This window comes from Dermacentor silvarum, chromosome 1 (genome assembly GCF_013339745.2).
Source record: "Dermacentor silvarum isolate Dsil-2018 chromosome 1, BIME_Dsil_1.4, whole genome shotgun sequence".
Lineage (NCBI taxonomy): Eukaryota > Metazoa > Arthropoda > Arachnida > Ixodida > Ixodidae > Dermacentor > Dermacentor silvarum.
The window spans coordinates 217,300,508-217,316,608 of NC_051154.1; the positions used below are offsets into that span (position 1 = coordinate 217,300,508).

The window sequence follows — 16,101 nt, forward strand, 5'->3', positions numbered from 1 at the left end:
TGCGTGATTACAAACTACCAGGTAGACGCTCGGAATGAAGAACCATATATAAACAGCCCTCTTTGAAAATGGCCGCCAACTGTCCCTGTATGCGGTGCACCACCCCGACAACTACCGTGTCTGGCCACCTGGCCACACACCCACGGTAATAGCACTTTGCCGCTAGCATAGTTGTTGTGCGGGAAAGCTCTACGGTAAACGCGAATTTTTTGTATTGGATGAAATCCTCAATCACCATTTTTTTTTTTTTTGTTCCGTCATAAAATGCGGCTGGCAAGCCTCTGGTACCCGTCGAATAACACTGTAGCCACCAAGGTTGTCCCTGGCTTTTCATGTGTACGTATATGTTGTAGGACCTGTTAAATCAAAATTCAACTCCCTACGCAAACCAATAGCGCTAATCACATCAAGGAAACTTACACTACCTAAAAAAAATATGGCTATGTTTGGTCTCTAATTTTCTCAGAGGTAATTGCGCTATCGACCATGCTGGTTGTTCATGAACTGTGCGCGAAGCGTCCTTCTTCACACGGCGTAAGGTGTCGCTGTTGATTTGCGAATATACATGTGGTATAAAAAGCTGTTTTTTGCACCACGCTCACGACTTCATATTGCTTCCTGCATTCCAGCTAGGGGAGCTTTCAACCGTATGGTGCACACCTAATAATATTTCTTTAATGGGAATGTAAAACAATTGCGATAGCGCACAGGGCACTAAGAAGCCGTCACTGCGGATTCTGTATTCGTGGTAGCTGTACTGTACCTCGTGTTCAAGCTCAAATGTAACACGCAGACGTAGATCAGTGCATCTATTTGCTTTGTTTTCATCTCATAGATGCTAAAAGACAATTACTTTAATGGCACATCCGCACTTTTGCGTTTACTGACTTGGTGCACCGTTCCGCACCATCTTCAATAATTGTCCGATTTTGTTCAATACTTGGTTTCGGTTTTACATCCTACATGGAGCGCCAAAGACAGGACAATGCAAGGCAGAACCTTTCCTGTCTTCTGCGCCGCTTGTATATTTGGGGGTATGCGAAACACGGAAAGTAGGCTTTCCCACATGATTAGGTCGCCCTACACAGGGTTGCCGTCTTCGCGCTCTGCAGTGTGCACCGTTGAGCCGAGGGTAGATTCGCAAACAGCGTGGATGTAGCAAGGAAGACATGGTTGACCAGGATAGTGGCACCAACGTGTGCGCTCCTACTTTATTCCCACATCTAACCATGTGTGGGTCAAAACAAGACGTGTGAGGAAGAGCACTTGCACAATTTCGCGTATAACGGTGAGCGATTAGAGTTCTCTCATAGTGTGCATCGAGATGTAGCTTAGCTCTGTCGCAGTGACCTACCGCACAGCGTAGCAGTTTTGTCAACTCGGCATTTCCGTTCTCTGTGTATGTGTGCAGCGAGCATCCCTAAGTGCGCCGGCTGCGAAAAACCCATCCTGGACCGGTTCATCCTCAAGGTGCTGGAGCGGTCGTGGCATGCGCGCTGCCTCAAGTGCGCCGACTGCCAGGCGCAGCTGGCCAACAAGTGCTTCGCCCGCAACGGGCACGTCTACTGCAAGGACGACTTCTTCAAGTACGTCTTTGTTATCGCGGGTGTACCATGCCGGGTCTGTCAGCGTGCAGCGTAAAGAAAGGCCCATTCGATGCAGCCATGTTACGCTTATTCTTTGATGAAAACGAAAGAGGAAGAAAATTACTCTGCACTGCATTGCATATGTTTTAGACTGATTACTGGAACGGCGTCTGCATTGCCGCTGATCTTGCTCGAAACCGGCACTTGCACCTTTTTTTTTTTTTTTTTTCAAAACCCATGCAAGAGGAGGGTTACAAAAAGCTTGCAGTTCAATGGACTACTTACGTAGCCACCGAGCACAGACCAAAACTTGAACCGATCTTATCGTCCATGCGATTACGACTTCATTTTGGTGAACTACAACACTTTGATAACTACTGGCCCTAAAAACCGTAGAGAACCTTCATGTACGTATGCGCTGCAGCATGCGAGCTACCTCATCCGGGTGATGTGAACAAATTGTATGGCCCAAGTTCTGCTCATAGACATTCCACAGACTGTAAATTTATGCAAGGCCTTAAGTCTACGTGCTCTCCATAAATATTTTAGGGAGCGAAGGCCTCACGCTTTTAACAGGTTACGTATAATCAAACAGAAAAAAAATATACAGATGTAAGTCAGCCTGTAAGATGGTATAGAAAGTCTACAGACTGCCTAAATGTATTTTTATAAAACCACATCACGGACACGGCCATTCCGTACGATTAGCTTTTTGATTTTCGACATTGAAAGTCATCGCAAGAGGCTCTAACTCGGCAAAATTTGACTGAACAGCGACTCCTCCATTGTCGCCACGAGAGCGACAGACGAACATGCGCAATAAAAAGAGAGAACTCGAGAACTGCACTGTATACACATTGTTTTATTTCACAATGGGCTTCTCCACATTATGTTTCTTTTTTCCATTCCGTCCCACGCTACGATGGCGCGCGCAAGGTGATAACGCTTGTCGCCTTTTTTTTTTTTTTCTCCCACTCCTTCTCCTCCTTCTTTCCCAATAGAACGGCCACAGTTCGAATACTCGAAGGGAGGGGTGGGGTCTCTGCCTCGCGAGCCTTCTCCCCTGCTGCTGAATCCCCAGGATCCAGCATGCATTAAAATGATTACTCTTCCGTTTTTCTCGGCGTCGCCCTTTCTGTCTTCCTTTCGTCTTTCGTTTTTTTTTTTTTTTTTCGTTTTTTTCGGTATCCTTCTGTCTGCGTTTTTCAATTGTTTATCTTTGTCTCACGTCTAGGCTCTGCAAATGTTAGAGAAACAACCATGCAGTCACATGTTCGCAGCTGCAAGGGCCGCAACGGAAGCAAGCCTTACGAAGGCGCACGAACTACAAGAAGTAAATAAGCTAGAGCAAAAACAGAATAAGAAAGCTATGCTCAGATAGTCTGAAAGGGCAAGGAAGGGGGGCGGGAGGTATTATTTATAGAGGCTATTTCTTTTCTTCTCAGCGAGCTGCAGAAGGAGCCTTTTTTGTTCTGTATAACTCGGTTTCCGCTCCGTCAAAAAGGCGGCGCCGTTGTTTCGTTTTCATTTCTTTATCGCTCACTTTCTTTTTTTTCCTACCGTTTCGCGTAAGCCTACGTGGGCGTCTCGCACTGCGTTCTTCCGTGCACTGCGTCTTCCTTTGTCTTACGAGTCGCAGCTCTGCACCAAAGTGAGCGTCTGCTTGTCGGAGACGCTGCAGAAGCGTCAGTTTACGACCCACGAGGTACGACGGAGAATTTGAGCCGTCACTGCTTTCTTACCTTTGTTTAATTCTTTGCAACTGCACTGGCATTTGCGAAGAAACTGAACATTTTTCGTAGCACCTCGACTTTCCTTCCTATATTTTACTAAAATCAATATATTTCTCCTTATATATTTATTTTCTTCTTTTTTCGATTCACTCAGTTCGTTTCGCTCGAAACTGGCGGCTGTGTACGGATGTATTCAAGCAACTTACTTTTCAGTCGTCATAAGGTAGGACGATGTCACGACGAAGGACGTGTCGCAGGGAGTTCCTCATTCATTAAAGTTTCTTGCTTGGAGTGTTTGTAGCGGTATACACGGTAAAAAGTGGCGCGAAAGGAATATAGGGCACAAGAAGGCAATGCACCAGCCCTTCCTGTTCTTTTCTCTTTATGGCATCTCTGCCTTTCGCTTTAGCATGCGTCCTGTGGCGCCTGTGTGACATTATGATACGTCAAATAAAGCGAAACGTTCTCTTTCATAATTTCCTTTTTGAAGCAATTCAAATCATGCTGCGTAAGATGCCCAGTAACTTGCATGTACGGAAATAAGAGTGCCCATTTGGATTAGTCAGTACATTCGAAGGTGCCAGTTCATGTCTTAACTGTTCACAAAAGTTGTCGGAAGTGACCTGCAGCAATTTCTTTTTAAGCGAAGCTTTATAGTCTCACAAGTTTTGGCAGTGGTTGTGGTGGTGGTGGAGGTTGTGTAACGCTGAAAGGTGGACCGATCCTGGCGGTAGTGCAGAAAGGATCCAAGCTCAATGACACATACCAGAAAGAAACATACGAGAAAGAAACATACCAGAAAGAAACATACCAGAAAGGACATACCAGAAAGAAAGAGAGAAAGGAAGAGAGACAGAGTGAGAAAGAAAGAGAGAAAGAGAGGTAGAAAAAAGCGAGAAAGAGAAACAAAGTGAGAGAGAGAGAGAAAGAGGGAGACCGTGACATGTCGTGAACCTTACGTTACCCTGACGAAGGTCAGATACACGCACGACAAGCTTCGCTTACCCCCATTTTCTCGACAGGGGAAAGACTGGTGATTTTTTTTTTTCTTATATGAGTGTTCAGCAACCAACCACAGGTGAGGGCAGCGACATTCGTCAGGCCGTTAACGCCTTCAGAACTCAGCTCATCTTGAAGCGTGAAGAAAATAATATACCGTAACGAAAGAAAAAATAAACGTTGCCGTCGGAATGCATTGCGCCCGCATAAATCGCAGCACATACTCACAACGTTTGCTTTCTTCTTTATTATTTATTCGTTCTCTTGGCTTCTGGAGTGGAACGGGCTCCAAGAAGACCGACCAGCAGGCCCTTTTTTTTTTTTTTTTTTTGTCGTTATTTTCAGTTATACGATGTCCTCGCGTAGTACGGCAACATTTCTGGATAAACGCTGAGCAAAAGCGTTTCGATGTGCTCAGAGCATTGTGCCTTCGCCCTATGGAATCGCGCTAATGCGTGCCTATAGGCACGTGGCTTTCTGGCACTTCCCTCTTCCAGCCTGGTAGTGTTGAGGCGGCGGATGGTGGTGGGTCGAAGCCGGGGGCTGCGCGGAGATTAGAACGATGATGTGCCGCGCTAATCCGCAGAACGGATCAGCGACGCCTCGCGCATCCGCTATAAATAACCGCGCGAACAGCGCCGCCTCCGAACAAAGTCGCGTGCATGCAAGTGCCAGGGATGGGATGCGCATACTACATATACGGACTCCCGCGAAAGGAGGCAGAAAAAGCAAAAGAGAAAACGAAAGCGGGAGAAGATAGAGGGGGAGGCCTTGAACGAGGCGGTCACGCGCCCAACGGAGCGTGGCGCTTGCGTCGCCATCTGCCGCGTCGAAACGCTGGCTCCAGAGCGACGCTGCGGTTTGGGCGCGGGGGCGGCCGAGTCGGCGAACACTGCGGGACCGCCGCCCGGCTTCCCTCCGTCCGGCCGTTTCGCCGAGCAGCGCGCACCCTCCCATTTTTCTGTTTATGGGGCTGGCGCGTTTACACGTCTGGCTTCCTGCTCTGCGTGAGCGCGCGCGCGTGCGGGTTCTTGCGCAGGGACCGCTTTGACGCGTCCCAGCGCCACGCGTCAGCGGGCCGTCTCGCGTCCCGTCGCGATGGTCCATCCGACAGCTGCGCGTGCCCGTTCGATCTGGCGAGAACCTGCGCTCGCCTGCGCCATGCTCGACACCGCCCGAGTAAGGCGTGCGTGGTTAACCGAGTGTCTGACGGCACTCGTTTGGTTCGTACCGCGAGGCTCTCCGTTTACGCAGCGACCAAATGTGACGCATTTCTTCTTGTTTTGCTTGCCCGGCACCGACGTCCCTTTTGTGCTGCACGATTTCCGAGCTGTAGACAGGTGACAGAAATGTGCTCCTTGTGGCTACCGACTATAGCAGATAGGCTTTGGGATCCATTTTGAGAAGCGCAGTAGCGCTGCCATTGCGCGGCGTGAAATGGAGGAGCCGACGCCGAACTACGTTAACACGTTCCATGTCGCTTGACGCGGAGTACATTTGGCGTGGCTACACGGGAAATGGTGAACGCACACACGCTTGCACAAGGTGGAGGAATATCATGTGTCGCCATTCGCAGTTGTCTATCGGTCCCTCGTTTTCAGAAAGTCTGTGCCTAAAGGGTACATGTACCCGCTATCGTTTTTGTCGACTGCTGTGAGAATTGAGGACCAATGTAAGTGAGGGCAGGGTTTGAGCGAACGTCTCGTTATCTGGATAAGATGAATTGTTGAGACGACCTTTCAGTGTCACTAATTTTCCATTTGTTCTCCGTTAAAAATCTTTTTATTCATTTCGTGCCTGTAGGAAAGTGCGAAGTTAATCCGTTGTGGTGTGTGTAATACGGTCCAGAATGTTTTAACAATATGCCGCAAGCAGAAGGCCTGCATAAATTTACCATTAATTAGCGGGCTATGCACAGCACGACTTTAGCCATGGAAGCCGCTCTGAACAGGTTACTGGTGAGAAAGGTAGCAAGTCGCTTGTGAAACCAGCATCTTTTCCCCACGTGTCTCAGCAGCCATCACTTTGCGCAATAGTGGTATTTGTGGTATTTTGCCAAACGTTCGTTCACGTGTAGCATTATTGCCCATATGTTCCACTAACGACGCCGATATGGTCTTGGAGTTCAAAACACGGATGAAGTGAAGACGTAGCTAAAGCACCATAATTGCAAGCACGCATACCACGTATATAGCCAAAGCTTCGCTGCAGTTCAAAGAGAACCCGCGTGTGGTACCCATACCAGATGTTACAGATTGTGATAGCACGCTGTTGGAGATAACGGTGGACCTGCACGCAGGCGATACGGCACCAAGTGCGCTGGCTGTGAGCTGGGCATCCCGCCGACGCAAGTGGTGCGCCGAGCGCAGGACAACGTGTACCACTTGCACTGTTTCGCCTGCATCCTGTGCAAGCGGCAGCTGAACACGGGCGACGAGTTCTACCTCATGGAGGACAACAAACTGGTCTGCAAGGCCGACTACGAAGCGGCCAAGGCGCGCGAGGGCTCCAGCAAGCGGCCGCGCACCACCATCACGGCCAAGCAGCTGGAGACGCTCAAGAGCGCCTACAACAACAGCCCCAAGCCAGCGCGTCACGTGCGCGAACAGTTGTCGCAGGACACTGGGCTCGACATGCGCGTCGTACAGGTCTGGTTCCAGAACCGGCGCGCAAAGGAGAAGCGCCTCAAGAAGGACGCCGGCAAGACCCGCTGGGGAGACTTCTTCCGCTCCTCGTCCGGCGCCACCATCAAGCGAGACGTCAAAGACCACCCAGGTATGCACAGCCTGGTCTGATACCCCTTCTGACACAGTGTTGATTGGTTGATCGATCTATCAATTTATTGATCGATCGATCTATGATTGATTGATTGATTGATTGATTGATTGATTGATTGATTGATTGATTGATTGATTGATTGATTGATTGATTGATTGATTGATTGATGCTCAAATATGAGCATAAGAAACAGACAGAAATAGTGGGAGCACAGCTGGCAGTATACCACTGGCATATTTGCTGGTAGTACTGCCAGCGTGTATACTGTATGTAAGTATTTTGTATGCGCGCATGTCAAGTTTACATGTTTCTTGCGCTGTTTAGTCTTCAGAATGTCGCGCCAACTTGCGCAACGGGTCATTCCACGCCAAATCAACCAGTGTGTTTTCGAACATCACAGCTATAGGTGAAAAAAAAATTCTACATATTTTTTTAAGTTCTAAACTCGTTCTCCACGTTTATGTTTCTTGCAAAAAAATTTTCTAGCATTTTGGCGACACTTTATTTTTCCTGCCCAGCTGAACAGGAAAAACAGTAACGAAAATATAAAATAGTCGATTTTCTAGATTGTCTTTCGTTCCGAGCAAGAAATTCAAACTTTGCAATTTTGCTCGCTTTTGCGGTGCCAAAATCACGCGAAGTAGTCAATTATTTCACAAATTGGCTATTTTGGCAGTCACATCACTTCTTGCCACACACACCATCTGAATGTCTGGATCACGCACTATGCCTTTGAAAAAAAAATTGATTGGTGCCTTCTAGCTCAGCTGGGCAAGAACAATGAATATTCGCCAAAATGCTAGACAATTTTTCACAAGAAATATCAACGTGAAAAACAAGTTTCTAACTTCAACAAACATGTAGAAATTGTTTCAACTATACCTGTGACGATCGAAAAAACGTTAGTTAATTTGGCGTGGAATGACACCAAATTGAAGTTGAAATTGAAATAGTAAATGGCGTTTCAGACACGCACGTACCGACAATGCAGTGACGTTGGTGGACGCTTAGGTGCTACCACCTGCTCAGCTACATGGAAAGCTCGGGCGAAAAATTCAAGCTTCTTTCATCCAAATAATATTAAGCAAGAGAAAACAATGAATAGCCTTATGCAAATAAATCAGTTGGCAATATCGTCTAAAAGTGTCGTATCACTTCATGAACCGACGCCACGCTCTGGAGCGTTAAAGAACCACACTTGATCAGCTTATACCGGCGTTCTTTTAGAACCTTGTTCCTAAAACACTATAATAGCCAACATTTTCGCCGGTGGGAAAACGTTGACTATTATTAGTCGAGAAAATCAAGTCCAAAATCAAGTCCGAGCTTCGCGGCTACGTAGCCTTGAAACGGTGCTTGCTGCTTAGCAGCGCCAACACAGTAAAGATGCTGAAAAGTTCTCTGCGCGTAACTAACTGTGAACTGTTAACGAAATCGCGCCCACGATTTTTTTTTATTGCCAACTCTAAGTTGTGCATACGCCCGGGGGCTGCGGTCTCCTTGGCTCATGGCGTCCCTGGCGCTCGCGCTCTGTTTTCTTCCCCCGTGCTGGTTGCCGCACCAGAGGACTCTGAGCCGTTCGGGCTGACCGGCAGCGACCCTGAGGGCTCCCCGGGCCAGCAGTCGGGCCACAGCGGCGCCTCGTCCTACTTCCCGGCCAGCCCCGGCGGTCAGCTGGGGCCCCACTTCGGCCTTCCCAGCGACCAGTTCCCGGGTCGCGGAGACGACACCTACGGCGAGTTCCCGCCCAGCCCGGCCTCGTGGCTCGAGGACATGGACAGCACGCCTTCGTCGGCGAACTTCTGAGCCCCGCACGACCGTGTAGCGGGGCCCCAAGCGCGCGCGATCGGCGCGGTTGACACTCTCGCTCGGTTTCGTCGTTCCGCGGCTGCCGGTCGCGCGGCAGCCGCGAGGTCGCGGCGCCGGCGCGGGCTTCTACGCTCCGTGTCCGCTGAAGCTGCGCCGAAGGCGAGGGTAGGAAGGAGCGTGCGGCCCTGAACACTGTCAACTGCTGACGCTGCGAGAGTGCCATCCCGACGACGTGAAAGTGGGCAGGATGCAGTAAATCTTACTCTGAAAACTCTCAAGGTAGCACGCGCAAATTTCAATCAGAGCTTAACTGTCCGCAGCCAAGGTCACTGTATGCGACTCTGGCGCGGCCCCGTTGTAAAGTATTTGTGCGTGTTACAGCAGAAGTTTGCGTGCTGAATACCTGGCGAAGGACACACTCAGGTATCGAGAGGTGAACACGTAGGATGGACTGGCCCTCTGACTAGGGCCCGTTTAATAGAATTCTTTTTCGTTAACAAGACCCCAAACAAGACGAACAGATAGAATGTTTGTTACATTCCATGACACTGTTTTCTTTTTCTCATCTCTCATTTTCCCATGGAGATCGCTGCCTTCTCTCGCACAGCTATGCGAACAGGCAAAAAGAAAGAATCTCACCATGTATAAAATTTGACTCAGTTTAAAGTGCATGTTGTACGTAAGCACCGGCCAACCGACTTGAGTGCACGAAGAGACAGACACGACCGGGCAACTACAACACTCGATTGCGTTGTACGGTGTTTCTGTAGCACGTTTGCTGCACTTGGCGATCCGCATATTCTTATCTTGAACGTGTCAGATGAACTCGAAAAAGGTTTCAATGTCACAACAGGGAAGGGTGGGGGGGGGGGGGGGGGGGGATTTTGTAAGTCCATTTTGTCTGCTGCTGAAGTTCTGATTGGATGGGCTGGGGTACGCGTCAGAAAGAGACAGGCACCCCCAGCCAATCAGCAATTCAGAATAACCCCCCCCCCCCCCCCCCGGGTTCTATTGAGATGAACATTTCACGGCACCTTGGAAATAACCGGATGGTTTAAGACCACAGGCTTCCATTGTTGCCTTCAGTGCAGCTCATTTCTAATTTATTTGGAAAACTAACAAAAAATTAGGAGCGAGCCGTTTTCTCACGCCAGTAGAAACAACAGCAGCGCTTTGCGAATGCTTTTTTTTTTATGGTAGCATGAGCGAATGAAAACAAATCTTGCGGGTTGGCATCTCTTGGATTGTCACAAAAGCAAGAGGTTTGATAAGGAATGCCAGACTAAGCAAGTTCGGTCGATTACCTGCGCACTTAATCTTTAAATGCTAGCTCTGCGGTTTTCAATTCAATTTAGTTCTATAAAAGATTACTGATGCCGTGGGCTGATGTTACCTCCTGCGCTCTCGACTCCACAAACCAGTGTTGCGGCTTTGGAAGAGTCAACCTGGTTATTTCTTGGAATCTTGAAATACAGAAATTGTCCTCAACTTTTTTAAGTATTAGCTTCTTCCAGTGTAACAGACAAGAAATGTCATTTGTAAGTTTTGATTGTATGCCTCAGAAGAAAATTTCTGAGTAAATCTGAATAGTAATTAAACACCATAAAAAGCCCTCAGAGGTATCGTCAACTACTCGGACGCACCTGTAGCTCCCTACACGAACTGAAGGGGAGAAAACGGAGCGCACTTTTCTAAAACATAATGTACACATGTTCAGCGTCTTGAAAGAGGGAAAATCTAGGGCTTGCTGTGATATCACATTTTCTTTTATGTAATTTTTTTCCTAGTCATTTCGTTGTCGCAGTCATCTAGTCGTTTACATTACGGGTCTTTTACAAGCAACAGTCTACGTCAACGTCAGACAAACGCACGTTTTTTCACTGAACGCGCAAAATAAAAAAAAAACTAGGTCATGCCGCTTGACCGGAAATGGCAAATCTCGAGCTACTGTAACGACTTAGCCAGGCACCAATGACGTGGTAGTGCAAGTCTGTCCCTTTAAGACGCATATGAACCTACCCTACATTACGCGGCTCTTATCTAGCTAATGGTGAAATCCACTAGTCGATCCGGAGCAGCCGGTCAGATTTCACAAATCAAGATATTCCAGCGCAGAACAAACTGATCCGCGTCGAATCGTCGCTGAAATTACCGGCTCCGGAAGCGCTTTTTTTTTTTTTTGTCCCCCGCGGAGTTAAGCAATATTAAGGACACCAGGGTAATTTTAGTACCCCTACTTCTGTCCCCCAGTAGTTTATGAAATTCTAGTCGGGCCCCACATGGGTACAAAATGCAGTCATACACAGCCATCATGACATGCGTTATATAAAAAGAAGTACAGTGTTGCGGACCATTGCTTACATAAACTGGTAAGGCTAGACAGAATCATCCCCTCAGCTAGCCGGAAGTGAAGCGACACGCCTATGAATCCGTGCCACCACGGTGGAGCGAGAGAGATCTCTGCGCCTTGGAGCGAGCTCATCTGAACCCACTCCAGATCGGCAAGAGGAATTCAAGTTCTTCATTACGAGGGGAAAAAAGAAATCAAAGACGACTTGCTCCGGATTGACCATTGGAGTTCGCCATCAGAGAGAACGCGAAAGTTGGAGCTAGCGACGAGGAAGCAGGCTAAAAATGACGCATGATGCGCTCATCTTGCGTCATGTTCATCGTGAATACTGCTATGCGCAGGCCTTCTTGAGGCTCGCATTTCGTTGTAACATCAGAGACTTACAGTCACACCTACGTGAAGACTCTGAGTGCGTAGAGCTCTTGGATATGAGACGACCCCATGATTCCTGACTGACATCCCCCCAGGTGCTCCCTCTCTGAGCCATACGCTGCGCGCCGCCGCTAAGCGAATGTCACTATAAGGAAGAAAAATTTACAGCACCTCCATGGCACCACATGATAACCTGTAATTCAACGGCGCCATCAATTTTATGTACAACACCCTCCTCGGACCATTGTGGCGACTTTTCACCCTGTTAGATTAAACGTGCAGCGACTTTCAGAACCACTCTGCATCTCACAATGGCTCAGAGCACCTACTACCAATTCACAGTAGCACACATGTCCATGCAGCCTGGGAAAAAAAAAGAAAGAAAAATCGCACTGCTTCCCTTTGTTAAGTCAGTGATGACGGCGATCTGGCACAGTATATCATAATATTGCTCGCAGAAGTTCACTGTCTGAGCTTCAAAACGACGTAAGTTTAATACTACACGTGTTTCCTGTGATAGGAACTTCCACGGCTCTTCTTCTTCCAAGTAGGTGAAGAAATGGGCACCAATTCCCACCTTTCCACTCGATATATGAGACAGGAAGACGTAACGGAGGACCTAAACTTGAATCGAGTTCCGTAGACTTCAAGCGGGCCGTGATGGCAGCTTTCAGAGCTAGAAGATCTAGCTCGCTATGCTAGAAGCACATCAGTGCTTCTGAGACCCCCAGACAGTGCGTCCGTAATCTCGGTGATGATGGCTTCACGCTGAACAACGATCTCGGAACACTTGCTGAACGCAGTGACATGGCGCGCGTCCTACAGATGGCGCACGAGCTCACCAAGCTTGCTCCGCGTATTCCACGGACGCACCGGGCTCCGCATAGAGCACTACAGAGGTTCGAACAAGTGATAGCAGCGATGGCAAACTAGCACCCAACTGGGCGGATGACGTTAAATTGGATAAGGCGAACGCTTGTCTATGGCTGCGACTCACCTTGGACTATCCTGGCTGCTGCTGTGCTTGTATTTCTCGCTGGACGGCGCCAACGAGCATGCAGGGACTGCCGGCTACTTCCACTACGTTGACACGCGGTGACTTTTTACGCGTGCCTGACAACCTAAAAGCGCAGTCGATGTCTGGCGCGAGACGCGTATATCGCTCTTTCGGTTGCGCGCGCAAAGCATCTGCGTACGTATACGTGTAACTAACACTGTGTGTCAGGTGCGCCACCATGAGGGCTGTCTCGTGTGCGTTTTTGTTGGGGGGGAATCGACACTGGGCAACACGATTGAGATATTGCCTCCCCGTAGCCCCAAGTTAAACATCCGGCTAGATTCCTTGCTGATTCACAACGTTGAAATACAACCGGACAATGTTAGTGGGAGAGCACCATCACGCGAACAATGACTCCATGAGAAGCTATAGGAGCGGCGATGGTGCAAGCGCGTAAACCATAGTGGCCCTTTCCATTAAGTAAACGCGAGCGCTTGGAACTGCACCAAATGTATTCACACGAGAGGTCGCGTTGTTCTGAGCAGGGCAACCGAGGACTGCGTTAACCCTCGCGAGAGCACTTTCGAAGCATTTCCAACTGCTACTATTCATCCCTTGGAGAGCGCCATAGGTCATTTCATTCTTGAGCAAACGCCATATTTACGAGCCTTCGGATTCACAATACTACGCAAGAACACAGGGTCGTAAGAACGAATGTGCTGGTCAATCATAATAAGCAGCGATATAATAGCCAAAGTAACGTTTCGTGGCAAACAGTTCTTGCCAAGAAAAAACAGAGAGAATTGATAAGCAATTTTTATGTCAGTCATGAATTTAGCTGTGCTGAATTCGGACTAAAATATCTGATGCTCACGCTTGATGGGCGTAAGCTATACGCTGTTCTGCATATGACCTTGCGGTGGAGCCGAGAATACCAGGTAGCAGGCTGCTCACTTATGGCTAAAAGGCTCGTGCTCTGGTGCGGGGGTACTACTGCTTCTTGAAACGAGCGCCACCTGCCAGGCAGGTTGCGAACATTCCGCTTGTTATGTGCGCCGCGCGTTCTTTGATTGCAACGCCACAATGTGATGAACCGCTGGTGCTAGTAGCACCAGCGTCACTACGTTGCTTTAGCATAACGGAACCGCAGACATTGGTTGATGTTAAGCGCGAAACGAACCCCAAAAAACAATCCTTTAGTGAGAAGCTGTCAGCGTTATAACTGCTAAAGTAACGTTTATTGCATCAATAGGGTACATGGAAATATTTAAACATTCATTGAAATCAACTTCTCCGAACCAATTATGCAGCTCTTGATGCTCCATGGCCAACCACCGAACTGCCTAGCCCGATGGTTTCTATAAACTCTATGCTATAGAGTAACCAAAACGCCCAATTTTATGTCAATACCTAGTAATAGACAAAAGATTAACGTAACGATGAATGTTCAATGTGACAAGTTAGACATGACGAGCATCATTTATAAATTACAGAACGTGTAAGAGCTGTCCATGCTGACTGGCAAAAAAAGAAAATCAAAATCCCGAAGTTAGATTATCCTCAAAAGAGCTCCGAGGGAATAATCGATGATGCTGTCGTAAACAGGGGCAAAAAGTTCTAGAGAGGTTCATTTCATGAAATTTCTGCGTTTGCTTATTTCTACGCACAGCATAACACGTATTTGTCATTGAAAAGGCTTGCGCCGGCTATCTCTGGTCCAGGATTTTCTCCTGCAGGGCCCACGCTCGATATTACCACGATAATAGAACTAACTTTCACTTTGAGTATTTTTCTGGCGCTGTTCATGTGTTCGTTCTGACATCCGTAGTCATAACAGCACGCAAGAGTGACTTACGGTTGCATGCGCCCTCTTCCTTTCGTTACCAGCTGCCAAACTAACCCTTGCTTGACTGCGCGTCAGGAACATACACTTTTTTCACTGCCACTCACCATAGGTGGCGCAACATGTCCGGTTCGAAACCCGTACACTAGAAACACCAGCGCACGAGGCCCTGTCGGCAGTTCTGCACGCAGTGCACTGATTAAGAGGGCAATTCTTGCACACCGCTCGGTTGGGGCAAATTTGGCTATTCTTGATACTCGTTGTGTGTCGGCGTACTCGATGTTCGTGACGGGGTTACACTAAATAAAACAAAGCAAAGGCGTTTAACTGCATTTCTTTTGTGTTCATCTGTTTGTAATTACGTTTTAGCAAAAGTAAGTTGCGCTTGGAACGGAAGGAAGTTTTCTTCTCTAGTAGACGCAATGTCGTTTAGTAATGAAGGCAGCAGAAAATGTTTGCACGATTTCTGCTTCCTTTATTCTCTGACGATGCAGCTAACGAAGTTCGTGGTACTTGTTCCGAATGCTTAAGTCGGCGCAATGACAGTGATTTGTTACAGGCGAACTGTTCGGGTCCCTCACGACACGACCTTGACAGCGGCGATAGCGCGTGATGTTGGTAGTTTTGCACCACCATCACTTGTCAACCAATCTGCGATCGCGAGCACATGGGACAATGCGTGGTGTGTGTTACACTGACTGTACGCGTGTACGTGTGTGTGTACCTACGGCGTATCTGTTGACGCCAGCGACGTGACTTTTTGCAGGGCCCGAGATTCCTTTTATTCTTTTTTTTTCGGGCACAACGACACCGATTGTAGTCTGTGTGTACATATTCGTGAATATATATTAATATATTCCCAAGAAAAAAAACGACTCTTGTCCTTTCCTTGAATGAATGCTGTTTAACGGCAACAGGTGGGCCAGCAATCGTTGACTGCTTTCAATATCGGGCCACTCACACCATTAAGTCCAATGCCCTGCGTGGAAGTGGAACGGAAGGGCAGGCATGCCCGGGAGTCGGAGAAGGGGCGCATCCAAAATGCAGATGCGAAGCGTCGAAGAACTTCCCCGACCGGACGCACAAAGGACACGACAGCGGAGACGAAGTGGTCGCCTATTTAGAGGTTTTATAGAGAGGTTTAGCTTGCCCATAAACTGTAAGCCGTGGACGGCAGGCTGCAAACCTGCTGGCGACGTCTTGTGACGTTTTGTCCAACTACAATGCGTTTGAAAAATGTTTGTGCTGCGCGAGTGTTTTCGTCCAGGGAAGACCATAAAACAACTGCACGTTAACGATTACTTCGCCACCAACGCTTTACAACATCACTTTAGTACAATATGGCAGGTCATTGCAGTATTACCGTTGGGTGTTCTCTGGTTAAAATATGCGTCGCAAGATGTCGTCACAAGACTTCTTGTGACGCTTCGTCTAACCACGATGCCTTAGACACGTTTTTGTGTTACGTGTATGTTCTGGTCGAAAAATTTTTTTTCGAAGTGAACGTGTTAACGAATACGCCGCTGCCGAAAATTTACACTAGCAGCGAAGTATAATACCCTCGGTTACTGCAATAATAGCTCTGTGGTTTGTCTGGTTGAGCTCTGCGCCCCCAGATGGCTCCCCCAACCCGG

At 48.1% G+C, this 16,101-nt stretch overlaps 1 protein-coding gene across 1 annotated transcript in view; it reads left to right on the top strand.

The window, feature by feature from the left end:
- LOC119436768 (LIM/homeobox protein Lhx3) overlaps positions 1–9,356 on the top strand; it is a 45,452-nt gene extending 36,096 nt beyond the window's left edge. Inside the window, exons 2-4 of the mRNA XM_049660064.1 lie at positions 1,412–1,586; positions 6,618–7,093; positions 8,661–9,356. Coding sequence (XP_049516021.1) covers positions 1,412–1,586; positions 6,618–7,093; positions 8,661–8,902 — 893 coding nt within the window. The 3' untranslated portion in view covers positions 8,903–9,356. The remainder of the gene's footprint in view (positions 1–1,411; positions 1,587–6,617; positions 7,094–8,660) is intronic.
- Positions 9,357–16,101: the final 6,745 nt, after the last annotated feature.